General features: G+C 50.8%; 1 protein-coding gene across 1 annotated transcript; it reads left to right on the top strand.

Moving 5' to 3' along the window:
• Positions 1 to 21,692, top strand: CGN (cingulin). Its single transcript, XM_006216992.4, has 21 exons — positions 1 to 110; positions 5,230 to 6,110; positions 6,848 to 6,948; positions 7,102 to 7,171; positions 7,274 to 7,369; positions 8,996 to 9,123; positions 9,787 to 9,919; positions 10,274 to 10,486; positions 10,914 to 11,062; positions 11,311 to 11,443; positions 13,733 to 13,933; positions 14,281 to 14,487; positions 14,849 to 15,106; positions 16,216 to 16,386; positions 16,897 to 17,058; positions 18,073 to 18,162; positions 18,627 to 18,710; positions 18,822 to 18,940; positions 19,220 to 19,328; positions 19,697 to 19,860; positions 20,177 to 21,692. Exons 2-21 carry the CDS (start codon positions 5,244 to 5,246, stop codon positions 20,316 to 20,318), a joined length of 3,597 nt encoding a protein of 1,198 aa, XP_006217054.1. The 5' UTR covers positions 1 to 110; positions 5,230 to 5,243; the 3' UTR covers positions 20,319 to 21,692.
• Positions 21,693 to 22,311: the final 619 nt, after the last annotated feature.

Below are 22,311 nucleotides of genomic sequence, written 5' to 3'. Positions count from 1 at the left end.
GGGGAAAAGAAGGAGGGAGCACCGCGGGACGGAGGGGGAGGGCCCGGGAGCCGCGCGTGCAGCTCTACCCGAGCCCGAGCCCGAACCCGCGAGCGCCGAGCCCGGCCGGGGTGAGTGAGGGGACAAGGGCACCTGAGAGGCAGGCGAGCCCTCAGGTGTGTCCCTGAGGGGCTGGGGTCCAGGCCATCAGAGATACCCAGGGCACAGGTGCTGAGTTGGCGAGAGGAGGAGGGAAGGTCAAGGGATGGTGGGAATACTGATTAAGAATCGGCTCCTACTCGAAGGTGCCAGAGGCAGGTGCCTGGGAAGGTGCCAGGTGAGGGGCACTTGAGGCGAAGGTTATTCCCAGGGCATGAAAGCGTTTCAGGGCCAGGATGTCTCTGGAGGTCAGACGTCAGTCCGCGGGGCAGAATTTCTCCCAGAGACCGAAACGGTGAGGGGAAGGAGTTAGCCTCAGTTGGGCAAAGGGAACTGCTGCCTGAGGCTGAGAGACGCAAGGGAGAGGGCGTGGAAAGGTGCTGTGTCCCTGAGGTTCTTTCTCCCCGACGCCCACTCGGAGCTGGCGCTGATACCTCCCTTCTGGCTTTGAGATGGCTCTGAGGGGTGGGATCCTCCCGTAACCATTCACTTACAGGGCAAGACAGTTGCAAATAGTAGACACTGAGAGGAAGAACAAGAAGGCACTCCTATCTCTTTGCTTAGGTGTGAGACTAAGGCTTTCAGTCTTTGTCCTCCTTTGGTTTCTTGCCAGGGAGAATTTTTCCTTCTTCCCAAGAGACTGCTCTGCAAGAGAGGGATTTGAGTAAGCACAGATCCCTAGGCCTACAAAATAGGTAGAAAGACTTCTTTAATGAAGTCTCTTTCTGGGGGCTGATGTCAAACCCTCCCCCTAAGCACACATACTTCCGTGGTTCTAGATAGGGGCTGTTGGGTGATGTTTGGAAGCCTAGCCAATTTCCTTGATGCATCTCAGAAATTCCCCATTAGTCCCTGAAACCCCACCAGGCATCCCTGACAGCTGGACCTTGATGGCTGTCAGACTGGTAGTAGGCACTGGTGCAGGAAATAGACCGGACTCCTCAGGAGACCACAGGACTAGGGGATTTATCACCTCCAAGTCTCCAGGCTGCATGAGAGGTGCACATCAGGGCCCAGGCAGAACTTCTGAGGCAGATTTCCTTGCCTTAGGCAGGTGAGGGAACCAGAGCCAGCCTTAGCTTGGCCCCTTTGATGCCCTGCCGGAGGAGAGTTGTTGTAATTGGGAAATAATTAGCAACCGCTATGTTGACGACAGGCTGCCTACACATGTCTCTGCACCTCTTTTTTCATCCTGGATATTTGGGAATGGGGGGCTGGCTCTAGGGGACTGCTAATCCAGAGATTTGCCTGACCTTAATAGGATTCTGGCTTCCTAGAACCCTTCCTGCTTTCTCCAGGCTGACCTGCATGCTGTCACCGCTGTGGGAAGTGAGGAGGGGGTAAGGCTGCTGCTTCCCTTCATGCCAGGGAGGGGAGAGCTGAGGGCCAGGGAGGTGGCCCAGGCCAGTGTGGGATCTGGAACGCAACCTTGGGAACTTGAGAGGGAGGGGCAGAGGGAAACAAAGTCTTCCTATCACACACTAGCTTGTCACTCAGCAGGTTCACTGTGTATCTGCTCCTCCTGCCTGCTCCCTCCCCACCTTCTGCCTCTTCCTTCAAAGCCTTGGCCTTGGCATCTAGGCTGGACAGACTCCCTGCCCATGGTTTTGCCCCTCTGCCTCCTCTGTGGTGTGGAATTTCTCTGGTCCGCTTAACAAGCTGCCAGTGGAGTCTCCCTGGCCCTCCCCTTCCCCATGCCTCTCAAACCAGTCCAGCCAGTTTGCAGGGGCCCAGTTCCTCATTGTGTTTTTTACCCCACTGGCCAAGCAGCTTGAGCCTGGTGCTCAGGTTTGACTTTTTCAGTGGACTGAGCCAGGAGTACACTTGGGGGGTTCTCTTTGGATCCTTGGGCAACCTTCTTATCTCGCTAACTCTTTATGAGAAAATAGGAGCAGAAAGATCAGGGTCACTGAGCTGCCTTTTTCTGTTTTGACCATTTGCTTTCCTTGTTACCTCTGAGGGGAGTCTAATCTCTGTACCTCTAGTTCACGCATTTTGTGCATCTGCCAGTTCCATAGCATCTAGCATGTCGCCGGGCCCTCTGTAACCAGTTCTTCCTGGCACACCCGAAACCACCCCACCCCTACTTCCTGCCAGGAGTCCAGGGACCCTGTCACTCCTAGTTGGAAGCCAGACGCTTATGGCTGGGCCAGAGGTGATGGAACTGGGGCAGGGCAGGCTAATGAGTAACTCAGGGAGAAGTGGCTGTCTGATACAGGTGCGTGTCCCCCCCCTCCTTGCAGGCAGGAATGGCAGAAGCAGACAGATGAAGCTGAATTAACTGGCCTAGTCTCTTCCCAGAGTACAGTTGGTGAGGAGCGCTCTGGGCACATGCCAGCGGTGGGAAAAGCAGGGCCAGGCATCTGGTGAGAGAAAGGCGCTAGGCTCCCTGTTGCCTGGCACTAGATCACTGTTTACCTGCTCTGGGGCTTACGCAAGGCCTCGGAGCTGCCCTGCTCCCCTGGCCCCGCCCCACTGGCCTCTGTAACTGAAGGCGGGTAGGTTTCGGGTTTTCCATGTTGAATCATTTAGAGCCCTGCTTTCTGACCCACCCCAAAGATCCCTTCAGCCCACCTGGCCCCTGACCCACGTGTCCTGGGACTGAAGAGGGTTGAGGTAAGGGAGTCACTGGGACCTGAGGGTAGACTTGATGCCACCTCTGAGTAACTTGGAGCTTTTGGGCTGGCAAGGGGCTGTGTACTCTGCAGGGACTAGGCTCGGAACTCCTTGACCTGGATCTGGAAGATCCGTAGATGTACCGTCAGGGTAGAGCTGCATCGTGAATAAACCACATGACTTCTGAGAGCTGGCAGTCAAGGCACATCTGGTTCCAGAATTATGACTGAATAGGGCAGGGAGTCCAGACCAGGAAGAGGTCCTGTTTCCAGGACAAACAAGAAATGGCTGTGAGGGATCCTTGGGCAAATCTCCCCACTGCTGTGCGAGTCTGCCTTGGTTCAGGGTACAACCTTTAAAAAATATATATTGACATCTACCATCTGCTAGGCCCTGGGGACACAGGAGTCAGCTGAGAGCAATGTTTTTTTTCCCTCCAGGAGCTTATAATCTAGTGGAAGAGACAGACAGGAACCCATCATCACTCTGATAATTATATAAAAATAAACTGAGGCAGACTCACTGAAGGACAGTTGTAGAGCACACAGTGTGACTCTGTTTGTCGGAGGGGGTGGTTGGGGAAGGCCTCTGAGGAAGTGACATCCTTCTGGGAACGAGGTGAAGCCAAGAAGGTCCTGTTGGAAGGAGTAGCATATGTGCAGGGTGACATTTGTTGTCAACTTTGTGACAGGCATGTGCTGCTAGTTGTCTTCATGTTTAATATCATTATTTCCCCCTCTTTTTATTGAAGTAGAACCTAAGTAAATAAAGCACAGACATCTTCAGTGTGTAACTTGATAAATTTTTACAGGTGTATACACCCACATAATTGTTACTGTCTAATTCTCACAAGTAATTACCTCGTGAGGTATTATCATTATACCCATTTTATAGATGAGGAAACTGAGGCTCAGAAAAGTGTGATTTGCCCAAGGTTATATACATCAAGTGAAGAGCAGAAGCTGGAATTCCAAGCTAAATCCTGACTCTAGTGCCCTATCTACTGGATGAGTGTTTTGGAGAGCTTATCTCTTTGCCTTCTAGTTTTCTTTCTGGTCCTATTTCTTACTTGAATTCCAACACAGGGCCCTGCCAACTAAATAATATCCAACTGTTTGGGGTATCTGAGAATTTGGTTAAAGTCCTCTCCAGTGTCTGAACAGTGGAAGGACAGGGGTCCTCAGGTTCATGGCTGGGCTTTAGGGACCTCTTGAGATTCTGTGGTCAAAGTTTGGGTGGGCTGTCTCCTGGGGGAAAGGGTGCATTGCTTTCAACAAACAGGTGAAGAAGGATTGTTGATAAGGGGCTCCCCACTCCCTGCTTCTTTCTCTGGAGGGGAAGGGCTGGGAGTGCTAGGAATGCTCTTCTTCCAAGCCCTTTCTCACCTGGAGCCCTGCCTTGCCCTTCCTCCCCCTGGGTTCCTGGGCTTCCCAGCACTTCTCTAATCCCAGAAGGGGGCCTTGCCAAGTTTCCTTGGCCCAGAGCTCCATGGGGAGGTTGAGCTGGGCCTGCTGTGTTTGTATCTCTGTCTGGCACATCAGAGGCTCCTCCTCCAGTTTGGTGCTAGGCCCTGGTGGAGGTTAGCAGAAGGGGTGGGGACGCTGAGTTTTTATCTGCTTGGAGGAGAACCTCTCCTCCCCAAGTTCCTGGAGCCAGAGCATACCTGGAATACATTCCATTAGCTGACTCTGAGCTTGAGCACTGTGGCCCCTGGGAGCTGGCCTGGGAGTGGTCTTGGCTCTGGCCCTCAGATGGGACATTGTCCTAGGCCCCTTGGACTGGAATTCTTCATTGTTATTTAAATCTTTTTCTGAATAGGCAATACAGCTTCATGGTTCCAAATTCAAAAGGGACAAAAAGATCCACAGTAGAAAGTGGTCATTCTCCCATCCCTGTCCCCAGCCCTCAGTTCCCCCAATGCAGAGGCATCAGTGCTATAGGTTTGAGTATCCTCCCAGAAATGGGATGACATACCTTGGGGTCTTCTGTATTTGAGATGAGCTCTGGGAGTGGAGGCCCCCTGTTCTCCATTGGGTTGCAGGTGTCTGCAGGCAGGGCTTGTGTTCTGCCTTCACTGGAAGTGGGGGAGGCACACGGTGATGGCATATGTGTATGTGTGAAGATCAAGAAAAATCTTTAAACTCTTGACAAAGCCAAGCTCCCTGGGCCTGTATTAGAGGAAGTGGATTCTTTTGGATCAGTGGGTCTCAAAATGTGGATTCTGGACCAGCAGTATTGGCATTACTTGGGAACTTGTTAGAAATGTAAATCCTCAGTTGGGGCCTACCTACTGTACCTGGTACTCTGGGGGTAGGGTCCAGCAGTCTGTGCTTTCATAGATCCTGCAGGTGTGAGAACTACTATTTTGTGTAGAAGGAATTGACAGAGCAATCAGCCTCACGAAAGCTGGGCAAGTACAGATTTCTGGGTTTCTACTTCTAGTCTCTCAGCTTAAACTCTTTCTTCATCTTCTAGGACCCCTCCTGCCCATGGAGCAGGCATCCACCATGGCTGAGCCCCGGGGCCCTGTTGACCATGGAGTCCAGATTCGCTTCATCACAGAGTCAGCGGGTGACACAGAGATGGGCACTCTTCGCCGTGGTGGGCGACGCCCAGCTAAGGATGCAAGAGCCAATACCTACGGGGTTGCCGTGCGCGTGCAGGGCATTGCCGGGCAGCCCTTTGTGGTGCTTAACAGTGGAGATAAAGGTGGTGACTCCTTTGGGGTCCAGATCAAGGGGCCCAATAACCGAGGGGCCCCAGGATCCCTGAGCTCCGACTCAGAACTCATCGAGAACCCCTACTCTCAGGCCAAGGAGTTTGCTGCCCCCTCACAGGACAGCACGTCTGATGAGGAGCGCGGGGCCCACTGGGATGGAAGGCTGCTCCGCTCCCAGTCCCAGGCCTCACTGGCATGCCCTCCAGCCATGAGTCCCGGCAACAGGAGCACCAGCCTGCTGGAGCTGGCCCCCCAAGGAGCGCCCCCGGGCAGCACCATTGACACTGCCCCTCTGTCCTCAGTGGACTCGCTCATCAACAAGTTTGACAGTCACCACGGGGGCCAGGCCCGGGGCCGGACTGGCCGCCGCATGCGGACGCTGCCCCCTGAGCAGCGCAAGCGGAGCCAGAGCCTGGACACCCGGCTCCCGAGGGACACCCTTGAGGAGCGGGAGCGCCGGTCCCCCAACCACTGGACCCCCAGCACAATGCGTGACCAGCACGTGGGCAGCTCGAAACAGTCGGCCCAGAGGCAGAGCCCTCTCGGTGGCTTTAGCCGTTCCCGTCAGACCCAGGACTGGGTCCTTCAGAGCTTTGAGGAGCCACAGGGGAGAGCACAGGACCCTGCCATGCTACAGGTCAGACCCCAGCCCTCTGTGGCTTCCAATCCCTGGCCCCTTCTCATCAGCCCTGACCCACCAGCCCAGGGGCCCCATGCTGATTCAACTGACCCAAGGCAGAAAGTCTCTGTTCTTTGTCCTCCGCTTTATATCCATTTAATAGATGGTATTCATGTGTTCAAGATATTCCATGGGCAAAATTCTAAAGGAAATGGGATTAACTACGGAACCAGCATTCCCAGGCGTGGAGAGTTGCTTTTCATTGTCCTGCTCTTACCTGAGCCGCAGTCCCCAGCATCTGGGTGTGCAGCCTGTGTGAGGCGGGCTGGGAGGCTATGAACAGCAACCTGGTGCTCTTGCCAAAGCTCCCACCTTCTGTCTCCCACTCAGGAATGCAAGTAAGCAGGGGAGTGGCTTTAGTCTGGGACAAAGCTAAGCCCATTCTAAAAGTAAATCATTTACGAATTCTAGTACATTAACTGCCACTGGGGACCAATAGCTTGCGACACAGCTCACAGCTGGTTGGGATCTGTTTGTTGAGGAACATCTAGTTTGCTGCAGGTGAGAGGTGTGTCCTGTTAGGACCCCTTCCTGGCCTGTGGCTCAGGCCTCCGAGCTGTCACCACTTCAGGCTCGTTCATCATGCTTGAAGGGCCTCATCTCCCAGCTGCCACTTCTAGCCCATCGGAACCCCACACACGCTCTGGCTTAATCTTCTCAATCTTCATATTTTGGGGGGGTTTACTTTTTTGTAGTTCAAATCGACTCCAGACCTTCTCCGAGACCAGCAGGAGGCAGCCCCCCCAGGCAGTGTGGACCACGTGAAGTCCACCATCTATGGCATCCTGAGAGAGGGGTGAGTGGGAACCCTCCCAACAGCAGAGTCACGCCCCTCGCTTCTTTTCCTTCTACTTTTGTTCCCCATCTTCCCTGCTCTTAACCCTTCCTTCCCTCATCTCTGCCACCTCTTTCCTCCCCTAACCCTTGTGTCTGTCCTTTTATCCTCTAGAAGCTCAGAAAGTGAAATGTCTGTGAGGAGGAAGGTCAGTTTGGTGCTGGAGCAGATACAGCCTCTGGTGGTGAGTGGCCTTCTCATGGTGGGAGCAGGGGTCAGGATTAGGGCTTTGTGGGCCTTGGGATCTGGACGTGGACTCACTTCCTTCCTCTGGTGTCATTGGCAGATGGCATCTCCCGGTTCTGCCAAGGCCTTGGCAGGGCAGGGTGAACTCACCCAAAAAGTGGAGGAGCTCCAGAAAAAGCTGGATGAAGAGGTGAAGGTGAGGAGAGATTAGAGGTGCAGGAGGGATGAAGGACCACAGGGGCAGAGAACCTTGACCTGGCTGGCTCTTCCAAGCGATGGAATGAACACTGTGTCTCCTGTGAGACAAGAGAGAAGAGAATGTGCTAGTCCCAGCCAGGACTTCTGGGGTTCTCTGGAGCTTAGAGAGGAAGAGTGTGTTCACTGGGGTCCACCTGCTTTTCATTCCATTTCCTTGGGAAGTTCCTGTCCTGGCTCTGCCACTTATTGGCTGTTTAAACCTTGAGCAAATTACTTACCTCTATTCTTTTCATTAGCATAATGATGGCAATAATAGTAGATGTCATTTATTGAGTTTAATTTTTGTAGTAGGTACTATCCTGAGTAATATGGAATAATTAGAGCAAGCCTATGAAGTAGGCATCCAGGACCCTTGTATGATGACGGAACTGAAGATCAGAGAGGTTAAGTGAATTGCTCAAGGTGGTCAGTTGCAGATGAGGAATTTTAAAATTCAGGTCAGTCTTATGCTCAAACCTATGTACTCCTTTTTAAAAATACTGCTTCTGGTGGGTAGGGTGTAGCTCAGTGGTAGAGTGTGTGCTGAGCACCCACAAAGTTCTGGCTTCAATCCCCAGTACCTCCATTAAAAAAAAAGGTTAAATAAATAAATAAATAAATAAAAACCTAATTATCCCCTCCCCACCAAGAAAAAACAAAACAAAACAAAAATACTGCTTCTACCTCTCACAGTATTGCCTTGTATGTTGTTGGTGCTCAGTAACTGTTACTCAGTAACTGTTGGATTGTAAATCCCCTAATTTCCTGAAAAACAATGTAGTGGTTAAAGGGTGGGCCATGGAGTCAAACTGAGTTCAAATCCTGGTACCTTTACTTATTGGCTATGTAACCAAACTTGGGCAAGTTCTTTAAATGTCCTAAACCTCTGTTTCCTTAACTGTAAAGTGGGGAATAATAATTGTTCCATGTTAGTTATCGATTGCTGTCTAACAAATTCCCTCAAAACAAGCATCACATGGTATCCGAGGGTCCAGGATTGGGAAGCCACTTAACTGGGTAGACCTGGCCTGGAGTCTGTGATGAGGTTCCAGTCAAGGTATTGGCTGGGGCTGTAGTCATTAGAAGATTTGCCTGGAGTTGGAGGATTTACTTCTAAAATGGCTTAGTCTCTGGTTGTTGGTTGGAGGCCTCGGTTCCTTGCTGTGGGGACCTCTTCACAGGGCTACTTGAGTGTCCTCACAGTATGGCAGCTGCCTTCCCCTAGAGTGAGTGCCCCCAGGGAGCAGGTAAGGAGGAAGCTGCAGGGCCTTTTTATAACCTATTCTCAGAAGCCACACATCACTTCTTCCTTTTTCTATTTGTTAGAAGAAAGTCCCTAAGTCCAGCCTATGTTCAAGGGGAGAAACACCCTCTAGAAAGGAATGTCAAAGAATTTGTGGATGTATTTTAAGCCATTACAAGTAGCAAGTCTTGTAATGAGCATTAAGTGCATCTGCTATTCATAAGGTCCTTAGTTCAGTGCCTGCCATAGAGTGTCAACAGATGCTAGACATTTCCGTCATTCCTGGTCCTTCTGAGAGGTTTCCCTGCTCTCCACCTGCTTTACTCTCCTTTGCTTTTCCAGAAGCGGCAGAAGCTAGAGCCGTCCCGGCTTGGGCTGGAGCGGCAGCTGGAGGAGAAGGCAGAAGAGTGCAGCCGACTGCAGGAGCTGCTGGAGAGGAGGAAGGGGGAGGCCCAGCAGAGCACCAAGGAGTGAGTGCAGCTGATGGTGCACGTAGGGCTGCCTGGGGGCCTCGGCCAGAGTTAGCAGCTCCCCCAGGCCTGAGGGAGACATGGAAACCTCCAGAAGCTGAAAGGAGCAGGCAGAGATGGTTTAAAGATAGGACCTTCTTCTTTACCTTCTCTGCCAGTAACGGTAATAGTGCACGAGTTGGGCTACCTGGGTTTGCATCTGTGCATCAGGTTCTTAATCTATAAAGTGGGGTTAATAAGAGTACCTACCTCACAGGATTGCTGTGAGGATTCAGTCATTGGTTTAGCGGAAGTTTTTGCCATGGATACTGTGTAGTAGGCGCTGATCTGGATTCCTGGGGTCCAGCAGTGAGCCAGACAGATGAAGAGCCCTGTTCTCTAAAAGGATAGTTTCCAGGGAGGGGGAACAGACAGTCAACAATAAACATACCGTGTAAGTAAATGTGTAACACGTGAGAAGGTGATAACTAAAAAAGTGACAGCAGATCAGGAGGGGCTGGGTTATGGGGGAGCAGGCTGTAATATTAAATAAAGTAGTCAGGGAGGCCTCCTTAGGATTTGAATGAAGACTTGAAAGAGGATGAAAGGAATTCGTATAAGTGAAGTGTTTAGAAAGCTGCCTGACACACATATGCAATAATCCTATCTCTGATGAACTATTAGGCTCCAGAACGTGAAGCTCCTCCTGGACCAGGGTGAAAGGGTCCGGCACGGGCTGGAGACCCAGGTGATGGAGCTGCAGGACAAGCTGAAACAGGCCCAGGGTCCTGAGCCTGCTAAGGAGGTGCTAATGAAGGTAAGAAGTAGGGGTGGATACCCCAGCCTCTGCTCCCTTTTGGCTAGAACATCCTCAAGTCTGCTCATCTACAGTTTCCCCAAAGTATGGGGAGGAGGTAGCTGATTACAAGTATCCCTCACTGTGCTTTCAGGCAGACTCAATGGCGGAGTGGGCCTTGAGCCCAGAATGGTGGGTTTCCTTTATCCTACTAGGCATCACAGAGGGCAGAGAGCTGCTGGTACCATCCCTGGTACCATGCTTAACAGATAGGAGGTGCTCGATAAATATTTTTTGAGTTACTGAATGAATGAATTAGTGGACAGGTGGGTCCTAATGTGATCACCTCTGTTCTTCCACCTTCACTTTCCCCAGGACCTGTTACAGACTCGGGAGCTTCTGGAAGAGGTCTTAGAGGCGAAACAGAGGATAGAGGAACAGCTGAGGCTGCGGGAGCGGGAGCTGACAGCCCTGAAGGGTGCCCTGAAGGAGGAGGTGGCCTCCCGTGACCAGGAGGTAGAGCACGTGCGGCAGCAGTACCAGCGGGACGCGGAGCAGCTTCGCCGGAGCATGCAGGACGCCACCCAGGCACGTGACAGGAGCAGGGCTGGGTGCGGCGGGCACCCCGGGGAAGGGGACTGCCTTGAGGTCTTGGTATTTTGGACTTTTTGTGGTCGTAACTGGAACTCCCCCAAAAGACACATGTGAGAGGTAATGAAAACCCTGGTCAGGAAACCTAGGCAGACAGAGGGAAGGAGTGTATGCCAGAAGTCCCATGATGGTGTGTGACTGAAGTCCCCTGGGGAGATAACTGGGGGAGGCTTCCCGAGGGTGCAGGGGGCAGACTGTGTCTTGGGGAGAGAGCCTTCTGTTAGCAGTGACACCCCTGGGTGTCAGGGTGTGCACTGGGCATGGCGCCTCTGGGCCAGAGCCTCCCCCTCTACACACTCACACTTCGGTTTGGAGTGAGCTCCTCCCTCTGAGCCTCCTGGCCCCCGACTCTCCCCTTCCCTAGGACCACGCGGCATTGGAGGCTGAGAGGCAGAAGATGTCAGCCCTGGTGCGGGGGCTGCAGAGGGAGCTGGAGGAGACCTCAGAGGAGACGGGGCATTGGCAGAACATGTTTCAGAAGAACAAGGAAGAGCTTAGAGCCACCAAGCAGGAGTAAGGACGTTGCTCCCCCCAGGATACTTATCCATGATTCTGATATTCCACCTCCTTTCTGCCCATGCTGTGCTCTTTACTCTCCCATTACTCAGACTGCCCTTGTCCAGTCCAGCTTCCTCTCTCCTGACGGTGGGTGCCCAGTGTATTGGCCTGCAGGGAGGTAGTTTTCATCGCCTGCTAACCTCTCCCAGGCAGGTGGCCTCACCCTGTTCCCTTTCCCTTTTATTTCACCTCGCTGGGCTCAGACTCCTGCAGCTGCGGATGGAGAAGGAGGAGATGGAAGAGGAACTTGGTGAGAAGATAGAGGTCTTGCAGAGGGAATTAGGGCAAGCCCGAGCTGGTGCTGGAGATACTCGCCAGGTGGAAGAGCTCAGGAAGGTACTTGGGAGTTGGTCGGGCAGAAGGTTGGGGTGATGGGCACCTGCCTCGCCTGTCCACGAGGGCCCCCACACCAGTGTGGGTGTCTCCCGCGTGCTTGGGTTTCAGGCTTCCTCCTGCCTGCTCAGCCTTATCTCTCGCCAGCACACACTCCAGCAGGACTGGTCTCATTGAGTACTGAAGTTTCTGATGGAAAGGGCTCTCAGTGGCCAGGTTGGGTTATAGCCAGAGGCTCCTGGCTGCCTCCCAAGAGACCTCATGGGTAGCAGCACTGAGGTAGATTTGTGAAACTCCAGGGTCATTTCTGCAAGCTCGGAAACCTAATTTGGTCAGCGTGGCGAGAGTTGCTCTGTTTTTCAGAGGGGACTCATTAACTATGCTTGTGAAACAAACATTTACAGTTAGAATGCCAGTTTATTCACTTAACAATGCGAAGTGTTGTCCCATGGACTGGTGAACGCTTGCACTGGCATGGCCAGCTGACCCACAGGGGAAGCCAAATTGTAATTTGAAGGCTGCTTAGAGAGCGTAGAATCTAGACAAAGGGAGTTAAGTGTTTTATCATGCATGGGTATTTTATAAGTGACGAGGTCATAAAGTTGAAGTGGGCACCCAAATAATTTCTTCACATTCCTGGTTAGTTAGAAGGACAAGAAAACAACACATTATTTTGGATGATTTGAAAATTAGAAAAAAAAGCAATAAAAAAAAGAAAATTAGAAAATATTTTCATAACTTGTAAGGAACTGGCATTTACAGCCTCCTGAGAACCCTTCCAGGGCTGCATTTCCTTGGTTCACTGTGCTGGACAGTAGGTGCTCACTGAACAAGTGTTAATTAATCAGTGCTTGTTAGTCACGCTCTTACTGTCAGACTACCAAGTTACAATCAAGGTAATCATACTTTTAAATGAGTAAAGGAATATAGCTCTAAATGATGATTTTCCAGAAAAATAAAAGCCTGAGCTTACACAAAATATTTGGTGTAGCAAGACATAATAATGGTTAACCAAACATACTTTTGTGGTTGTGAAATCAAAAATACTTAGTTTTAAATATATTGTTATTAGGTTAACAAATATCAAGGATAGTCTGAAGTCTATCCTTGTTAGAATGTTAGCTGGCGTAGTGAACTTGGACATTCCCAGGATAATCTCAGTTGATGTATTATACTGGATAAAGCTAAAAAGCTAAAGTAACTATTGTTTCATTTATCTCACATATTAAGTGTACTTTATTAAGTATTTAATTGATAAACAAAATATGCATCAGGAAAATAGACTGACCCAGTCCACCGTAGACCATCTAATGGGCTATTTTTCTTTTTCTTTGTAGTTAGTTTGTTAGTGTCTTACATCAGAGACTCACTATATACGTATAACCTTTCAGCCTAGTTATGATCCTTTCTGAATTTCAGAAGTAGCTAATAGATAAAGAATTAGAACCAGAACTCATATTTTAATTTTTTTTCCAAAAGAAATCAGAGTGGCACCAGTATCTATTGTGTCACATATTTTGGTTTTCACCTTTTTTTTTTTAAATAGCCAGTCCTGTTTTATCCATACTCTCATCTGTTCTCACTCCATGTAATTTTTTTAAATGGAGATTTAGTTCATATATCACAAAATTCACCTTTTTAAAGTGTACAATTTAGTGGTTTTTAGTATATTCATAGAGTTGTACAACCATCACCACTATCTAAATACAGAACATTTTCGTTACCCCAAAAAAGAGCCCCGTATCCATTAGCAGTCACTCTGCCCATCCCTGGCAACTACTAATCTACTTTCTTTCTCTATGGGTTTGCCTGTTCAGCACATTTCATATAATTGAACTTCTATAATATGTGGCCTTTTGTGTCTGGCTTCTTTCACCTAGCATATTGTTTTTCAAAGTTTATCCATGTTGTAGCGAGTATCAGTACTTCATTACTTTTTATGGTCGAATAATAGTCCACTATGTGGATATACCACATTTTATTTATTTGTTCATCAACTGATGGCCATTTCCGTCATTTCTGTATTTAGCTATCACGGATAATGCTGCTATGAACATTCATTTACAAGTTTTTTTGTGGACATATGTGTGTTTATAAAATTCTCTTGTGTATACCTCAAAGTAGAATTGCTGGGTTATATGGTAACTTTATGGGTAACTTTTGAGACACTGCCAAATTATTTTCCAAAGTGGCCACGTTCTTCCCGGAAGTGTATGAGAGTTTCAGTTTCTCCACATTCTGGTATCCCAGGCTGGCTCTCTCTGCCCTGTCACCACTTCCCTTCCTTTCTAGGAGCTGCGCCAGACACAGGAGGAACTTAAGGAGCTGCGGACAGAGCAGCAGAGCCAGGAGGTGGCTGGGCGGCACCGGGAGCGGGAACTGGAGAAGCAGCTGAAGGTCGAGGCTGAACGAGGCCAGGGGCTGGAACAGCAGAACCTCCAGCTACAAAAGACCCTCCAACAACTGAGACAAGACTGTGAAGAGGCTTCCAAGGCAAGGGGAGTGGGCACAGGGCTTAGGAGGTGGAGGCTGAGGGGTCTGGAGGGCTGAGGAGCCAGAGGGCATGGAAAATTACCTATCGTGGGTATGTATAGACCAGATCCATGGTCTCAGGTGTGTGGTTAAAAGTAGGCAGGATGGGGCAAGGGGAGGCTGGGCTGTACGTGGTGACACCCACTGCATCTCTGTACGGGTGGGAGTCTCAGGGAGGCCTCTGGCTGGTGGCACTACCCCTCTTCATGTCCGGGTTCTTGTGGGCTCTCTTTGGAGTGGCTTTCCTGGGAGTGGTCAGTGACCTGGAGCCCTGGGGTCTGAGCCGCCTCTCCCTGAACCGGCCTCAGGCTCAGATGGCAGCAGAGGCAGAAGCAGCAGTGCTGGGGCAGCGTCGGGCGGCAGTGGAAACGACGCTTCGGGAGACCCAGGAGGAAAATGACGAATTCCGCCGGCGCATCCTGGGTCTGGAGCAGCAGCTGAAGGAGGCCCGCGGCTTGGCGGAGGGTGGGGAAGTGGCGGAGGCACGGCTTCGGGACAAGGTGCAGCGGCTAGAGGTCAGTGCTTCTGCCGACATCGATGGCTTCCTCTGGGCCCTCTCTCTCTCATCCTTGACTGAATACTCGGCCGTCACTTTTATTTTGCCGGTCGTGTGCGTCTGTTTGCCTCCGCAGCCTTCTGTTAACCTTGGGTTCATTTCCTGGAGTGCGTTGATTTGAAGGTCTCAGCCTTTGCACTGGTGTTTTTGTCTGGCTCCCACTCTGCATGTTCTCCGTTCTTTGCTGGTTCCTCTGAGCCTGTTTTCATTGCCCCCCTTTTCCAGAAATATCTCTTCCTCCTCCCTCCTACCTACTCACCTCCAAATGGCTTGAGCCCAAGCTTTGCCCCATCTCAGTCCCTCATCTTCCCCGCTCCCAGGCAGAGAAGCAGCGGCTAGAGGAGGCCCTGAACGCCGCTCAGGAGGAGGAGGGCAGCCTGGCAGCAGCCAAGCGGGCACTGGAGGCACGGCTGGAGGAGGCCCAGCGGGGGCTGGCCCGTCTGGGGCAGGAGCAGCAGGCGCTGAACCGGGCCCTGGAGGAGGAGGGGAAGCAGCGGGAGGCCCTCCGGCGCAGCAAGGCTGAGCTAGAGGAGCAGAAGCGCTTGCTGGACAGGACTGTGGACCGGCTGAACAAGGAGGTAGGCCACGGGATGGCCAGGCCTCAGGAGGAGACCCTGCTCATACACAAGCTTGCCTGGGGGACGGGGTGGGAGAGGGGTCACAATGTGTGGTGTTTGCGTTCCTCAAGTTCACTGTCGGGGAGGCCAAGGCCAGATCTTCAGAGTGGCATCTTTCCTACTTCCTGTTGGTGTTCTTGTCTGCCCCCCACATCATCCCATTTCTTTATGGTCTTGATCCTTGGGGACTGTCTCCTGGAGTTCCTCTGAGAAGTCTACATGACCCAAACATAAGACTTTTCACTGGTAGAATTTTATATTTGGGGGAGGAAAAAAGGCCTATAATTCCTCCTTAGATGTCTTTAAAACCTAAAAACAGGTTTGACACAACATTGTAAAATGATTATAAATCAATAAAAAATGTTAAAAAAATTAAATTGAGAAAAATTGACAAAAAAAAAAAACAAACCTAAAAACAGGAATTTTCATTGGTAGAATTTTATGTTTGGGGGAGGAGAAAGGAAGAAAAGGAAATAAATTGCCTTTTTTCGGGTAAGGTTCTCCTCTTAATCTCTTACTTTATAAAACTGGAGCAAACATCTAATATAGTTCATCAGTTCTAAAATGCACATGGTATCATCTCTGAACTTCATGTGTGTCATATAATTGATGGTATGTTATAGTTCAATCGGCAGGTTTTTCTTTTAGTGGTACATCTTATAATAATCACCGGCATCTTGGATTTGCTGAAATATGATCAGTATGACCTTAAAGTTTGCTTTGTATCAGGCACTGTTGTAAGTACTTTACATAATTAATGAACACAATTCTCACAACAACCTTGTGATGTAGGTGCTATTATTATCCTGTTTTACAGATGGGGAAGTGAGACTCAGAGAGGATAAGTAACTTGCCTATGGTCAAGTGGTAGAGTCAGGATTTGAACCCAGGAAATCTATATATTACTAGGGACCCAGCCATACTAGGGACCTGGGGCCAGAAAAGAACAAGAGATGGCTATCTTGGCAGAAGGGAGGCTCTGGGAGTCTGGAGAGCCTGGGCCTGGAGAAGGGACCAGGCATCTGCTGAGGAGAGGCCATGCTGAAAAAGCGCTTTTCTCGGTGTCTCAGCTGGAGCAGATTGGGGACGACTCTAAGCAAGCCCTGCAGCAGCTCCACGCCCAGCTGGAGGATTACAAGGAAAAGGCCCGGCGGGAGGTGGCAGATGCCCAGCGTCAGGCCAAGGAATGGGCCAATGAGGCAGAGAAGACCTCTGGGGGGCTGAGCCGGCTTCAGGATGAGGTAGGAGCCTAAATGGTAGGAGGGTGGGAACCCTCCCAAAGTCCTTGGTTTGAAGGTCATTGCCTCGTAACTAAACCTGTGACCGAGGGATCCTGGACCCCAGGTGTAGGTCTGAACATTTAGGTGGGGGAGGGCGTGGGGGAGTCGTCTACCCTAGGTGCAGATGGTAGGGGATGCATTGTAGAGCAGTGATTTTCAAACTCTGCTGCACATTAGGGCCACCTGTGAAGGTTTTAAAAAAATCTCAATACTCAAGATGCATCCTGTACCACTTAACTCATATTCTCTGAGGCTGGGATCCAGGACCAGCAGTCTAACAACTCCTCAGGTGATTTAAACTTGTGTAGAGAATCTCAAGACAATATAGAAAATGGACTAAAAGTCCCGCACTCTGGCAATTCTAAAAGAATGTCAGTGTTGAAGTATTTCCGCCTGCAGGGCTGGACTGCTCCCACCCCTCAACCCCCACCTTACCTTATCTGAGCTGTTGCATTTTTCCCTTTTGACCAGACTCAGAGGCTGCGGCAGGCCCTGCAGGCATCCCAGGCTGACCGGGACACGGCCAGGCTGGACAAAGAGCTGCTGGCCCAGCGACTGCAGGGGCTGGAGCAAGAGGCGGAGAACAAAAAACGCTCCCAGGATGACAGGAGCCGGCAACTCAAGAATCTTGAGGTGAGGACACAGGATGGGATGGGGAAAGTGGGGGAGGGCCTGGATCCTGGCCCAGACGGGACCTCTGTGGGGAAAAGAGCCAGGACACCCCAAGCCTCTTTCTATACTAGGGTTGGAAAACTGGCTGCGGGGTTTTTGTCTGACTGCAGTATTTTCAACAACTTTGAATTAATTGCTGCTGTTTAGAAATTTATACATGTCACATAAAGTTTTGGATTTCTGGCTTCATTTATTCATTTGAAATATATAGTAACACGGGGCTTTGTGTCCTGAGTTGTCTGCATGGCGGCTGCTGGCTGGAGCTGAGCAGTGGCTTCTCCCCTTTAGAATCAACAGTGGTCTTCGGTTTTGCTGTATTTATGTTGGCAATAACAACAACACAACAATGATAGCAGCAGTAGCGGCAAACTCTTACATATTGTGCTGTGTGCCGCGTACTTGAGACTCATTTAATCCTCAGAGTAACCCTGTGGGGTAGGTAGTCTTGTTTTCTCCATTTTACAAACGAGGAAAACTGAGACACGGAGAGGCCAAGCAACTTGTCTGTGGCTCCTCTGCTAGGAGACGGCGATCTGATTTTCAAATCCAGGCAGTCTGGCCCTGAAGCCCACACTCTTAGCCTCTACATGGTTCTGCCTGGCTCGAGTTTGCTTCCCGCCTGTACCCTGATGCTTCAGTTTCTGACTCTCCATCTCAGCCTTTGCTTGGGTACTTGGGTTTCCCTCTATTTTCCCATTAGGGAAATAGGGCTGCTCCAGTGAGAAGTAGATTCTGGGGTTTGTTATCCTGCCAAGGGACCAAGACCAGAATGGGCCTACCCTTTCCCCTTGACGCCTCACTTGGTCAGCAGAGGGCGCCAGCTCCCTGGTGGCTCTGGGCTGCATCAGGGACCAGCAGGTTCTGGGATATGAGAGAAAAGTCTGGAGGCTGGGGTTTGAGAGGGTCCTGGTCAGAGTCTGGCTTTCTGGTGTCTAGCATTTGGGGCAGAATTAACCTGTTGTCCCTCTGCCACAGGAAAAAGTCTCAAGGCTGGAGGTGGAGTTAGATGAGGAGAGAAGCACTGTGGAGCTGCTGACGGAACGAATGAATCGTGGCCGGGACCAGGTGGCCCCTTCCTCACCCCTCACCTATGTCTACCCCTGACTGCAGAACCCCCTGGCCGTTTCAAAAATAATCCTGCTCTCCCATCTTTCATACCTGGCGAGTTCTGGCTGCAGAACCGGTGCATGGCTGGCTCCACTGCACGTTTTCATCTGCCTTGGGAAGGGTTACAGGGTTTCCTTGGGTGGAAAGAAGCCAGGAATTTGAGTGGAAGAAGGAATCCTGGTGGCCTGGGCTACTGACCCGAGTCTGGGCTGCTTCCATTCAGAAGGGATGCTAGTTCCTGGTGAGACTGAGGAGGCCCTGCTTAAATTCTGTGGCTCCTCACTTAGGCTGTGATTTCTTAGTTGCCTGGGCATTTGGGGGATTCCGAGAGCGCTTTCCAGTTACTCTTCCCCACTTGGTTCAGCTTGCTGGTTCATCACTGGTCCTCCCCACATCTGGTTCCTCTCGCCCACCCCCACTAGGTGGACCAGCTGAGGACAGAGCTCATGCAGGAGAGGTCTGCTCGGCAGGACCTGGAGTGTGACAAAATCTCCTTAGAAAGACAGGTAAGGGGAGGGGTGGGGAGTCTTGGGGATGGACCCCAGGAGGTGGGTAAAATGACAATGGAAGCCATCAGAGGTGGAGTGCTAACCAATGAGGCTTCCTTTCCCTCTCAGAACAAGGACTTGAAAAGCCGGTTGGCCAGCTCAGAAGGCTTCCAGAAACCCAGTGCCAGCCTCTCTCAGCTTGAGTCCCAGAATCGGGAGTTGCAGGAGCGGCTGCAGGCTGAAGAGAGGTGACTCCAGCCCATCCTCCCTCTCTCCTCCAGGGCTTTTCTCCTCTGGTCTCCCTCCATCTTCTGCCTCAGATGTGGCCAACGAGGCTTGACTTTTCCAGAGACCTCTTCTCCTGATACGGAGAAGAGGGAGTTGCAGAAATTCTGAAATGTGAATGACCCCTGTCTTCCCGGTTCTTTGGCTCTGTCCTGGATCCTCCCGAGTCCAGTAGGGGGCCAAGCAGAGGTCCCTTTAGAAATGGCAACAGCTGTAGACATCCCCCTACCCTACCCTTTTAGGGAGAAGACAGCCCTGCAGTCCACCAACCGAAAGCTGGAGCGGAGAGTTAAAGAGCTGTCCATCCAGATTGACGATGAGCGGCAGCACGTCAATGACCAGAAAGACCAGGTACCAAGCAACCACGTGGCAAATGTGAACTATGCATTTGCTTGAAGGCCAGGGGAGGCCCCATCTCACAAGTCTTCTAAACTTAGACTTTCCTTCTATAAAGACAGAAAGGCTAGGGTGAAAGGCCTGGATTAGAGCAGCCATGCTAAGCACATGTATTGAGTGCTTATGATATGCTAGGCTCTCTTTCCAAGAGATGTATTAACTCATTGAATCCCCAAGACAAACCTGTGAGGCTAGGGAGCTTGCCTATGGTCACATTTTTCTAGGGGCACCTATCCCTTGTCAAGATTGCTACAGGGGAGAAGGTCCCAGGCCATGGTTGCAGCAGCTCCTTTTCTAATGTGGGAACTTGGTATCCTGTCTAGCTAAGCCTGAGGGTGAAGGCTTTGAAGCGGCAGGTGGATGAAGCAGAAGAGGAAATTGAGCGACTGGATGGCCTGAGGAAGAAGGCCCAGCGCGAGCTGGAGGAGCAGCATGAGGTCAATGAACAGCTCCAGGCCCGGATCAAAGCCCTGGAGAAGGACTCCTGGTATGGGCTGCCCTTCTGCCCCCTGCTCCATCGGGATGGTAGAGAGAGAAGGGAATGGGCTCTCCTGAGCTGGGTAGAGGGAGGCTTTCTAAGATGAGACTTTGCAATCACTCATTCCTGGCTGAAAGCCAGTTTGATGATCTTTTAGCATTTCAGCCCCCATCCTGTACCCCATCTCTCCAAATCTTTGGTTAGTGGGGGAGTCTTGTGAGTAGCTTTAGGTCTTAGAAAACTGAGAGTTCCCTTAGTATGGAAAGGGAGGCTGTTTAAATCTTTCTGTCTCCTTCCCTTACCAGTATTCCTCTCTTTGACTTAGGCGTAAAGCTTCCCGCTCAGCTGCTGAGTCAACTCTGCAACATGAAGGGCTGAGCTCAGATGAGGAATTTGACGGTGTCTACGATCCTTCCTCCATCGCATCTCTGCTTACGGAGAGCAACCTGCAGACCAGCTCTTGTTAGCTCGTGGTCCACGAGGGCTCAGAAACCACTCTTGAGGCCTATCCTGGCCAGCCCTGCCCTGCCCTGCCTAGCCTCGGATTCCTCATTCCTGTGGGGGACTCAGTCATTGAGACCTAAGAGAGGGAAGGTTGTGAGTGATGGTGATAAATGCTAAGCTGGTGGACGGACTTTCCCCTTCCTCTGGAGGAATGGGCATTTTATGCCAACCGAGCCCTCTCCTTAAGTGCCGACTCCTCCCTCTGCTCCCTCATAGCAGCAAGTTGGTCAGCATATGGCTGAGGGGGGTTAAGCAGGATAGGAAGGAATAAAAATTGCCATGTATATAAAGCTTTATTTCTTTAGCCCTTAACCCCAGGCTCAGGGAAACACCCTATGTGATTCTGCTCCCTTGACTCCTGCAGCTCATTTTCCTCCCATTCTGGAGCAGGGGAAGGGCGACGTTATGGGTAATGGACATGCTGGCGTGGCTCTACCCACTTCTCAGATGCTCTTCTTTCCACAGCCATGGGGCCCTTGTAGTAGTCCCCACCTGTCTACATTCCTGTATTTTTTGTCTTCCCCAGGCCAGGATCCAAGGGACCCTGTCTCCTCCCCTTCCCATATTCACCATCTCTACATTCCTTCTTTCTTCTCAGTGCCTTAGCCAGGGTGAGGAGGTAAGGATGCTCTTCTTGCCTTTTATACCTGCACAATAATACCTCTCCAAGGACTACCCTTTCCCCAGCCGTGGCCCTCAGCTTTCCCTGCTGCCCCAGTGGGTGGTCGAGAGAGCTTCTCTGCCTATGAGCCCTTGTGAGAGGGACTTTGGTAGGGCAGTGATAGGGTGCTGGGGCCTGGTTCTGCTCAGGGTTTCCATCCTTCCTCTTTCTCTGTGACTATGGATGTGTTTATAGGGTGGTTGCACCTGGGAACCCTGAGAACTGTCTACACAAGTTCGAAAAGCAAATATTTTGGTCTCTGTGGCCTTACTTGTGGCTTCTCTGACAAGATGTGTGCAGCCTCAGTAGGGAACTGAGGGAACCTCAGTTATCTCAGGAGCTTGGACCTGATACAGAGCTTCCTGACCCAGAGGGGCTAGAGGCTGACTCGTGGTAGAAATGGGAAGAGGCAATGGAGGACTTATTCCTCTTTGAGGATTTGGGGAGAGCCAAGTTCTGGTGGGGAGGAGGTAAGGGAGATGATTCACCTCTCTTATTTCCTAAGCAGGCTCCGTAAGGAGCCTAGAGGAGCGAGAAGCCTGTTCTCACCAATGACCTGTAATATCATGATTAAAAAAAAAATCCTCTATTCTGCAAATCATATATTCTCTCCCAATCCAACCCAGCATTGAATTTATTTTAAATTAAATATTAAAATTATATATCTATACTGAAATCCTTGGCTTGTCTTCTCATTCTTTTCCCTGACTTATTTGGAAGTCTAAATTTTATGAAGAAACCATTTCACTGTACAACTTAGAGGCTGAAGCTGGGGGTTGGCTCACCTCACTTTTTAGAGGCCTTTTACGATAGCTCAGATGGAACCTAGGGAAGTTCCATTTCTCTGCTGAACAAACTTCTGGAAATAACAAGGCCAATAAATGCCTTCTTTGAGGGTTAGATGAGACAGATCAGAATTGGGTTTTATTCCCTTGGGGCATTAGGATATCCCCAGCATTCACCTCCCAGGCACAAAGATACCCATCCATTCCTACCTGGCATGGGACCCAGCCCCACATGGGAGGTAGGGAAGTTTCTGTGATCCCTGCCCTTGTGTTGCCTCGAAGAGGGAGCTAGCTGTTTACCAGAGCCTATTGCCAGATTCAGGGGTTCTGCCCACTCAACAGGGGGTCAGACCTCCTCCTGTCTGATATCCATGTGGACCACAGCCCAGTGGAGGGGCTATCTGCGGAGAGCAAACTGCTGGAAGAGGCTCTAAGGCCATGCTAAACCATGCTAGGCCCTTAAGATGCTAACCTGGGCTAGGGGAGCAAATGCTTTTGGAGAAGTTGACG

The sequence above is a fragment of the Vicugna pacos genome, chromosome 21 (genome assembly GCF_048564905.1).
Source record: "Vicugna pacos chromosome 21, VicPac4, whole genome shotgun sequence".
NCBI classification, from domain to species: Eukaryota; Metazoa; Chordata; class Mammalia; order Artiodactyla; family Camelidae; genus Vicugna; species Vicugna pacos.
Note: the sequence above shows the minus strand (reverse complement) of the source record. Positions and strands in the feature narration are given on the sequence as shown.

Excerpts from the sequence above, each read along its gene's own strand:
- CGN (XM_006216992.4), top strand. The coding sequence starts at position 5,244 with ATGGAGCAGGCATCCACCATGGCTGAGCCCCGGGGCCCTGTTGACCAT. Across the intron at positions 9,920-10,273 it reads CTAAGGAGGTGCTAATGAAG|GACCTGTTACAGACTCGGGA; the intron begins GTAAGAAGTAGG and ends CACTTTCCCCAG. Across the intron at positions 17,059-18,072 it reads GGCAACTCAAGAATCTTGAG|GAAAAAGTCTCAAGGCTGGA; the intron begins GTGAGGACACAG and ends CCTCTGCCACAG.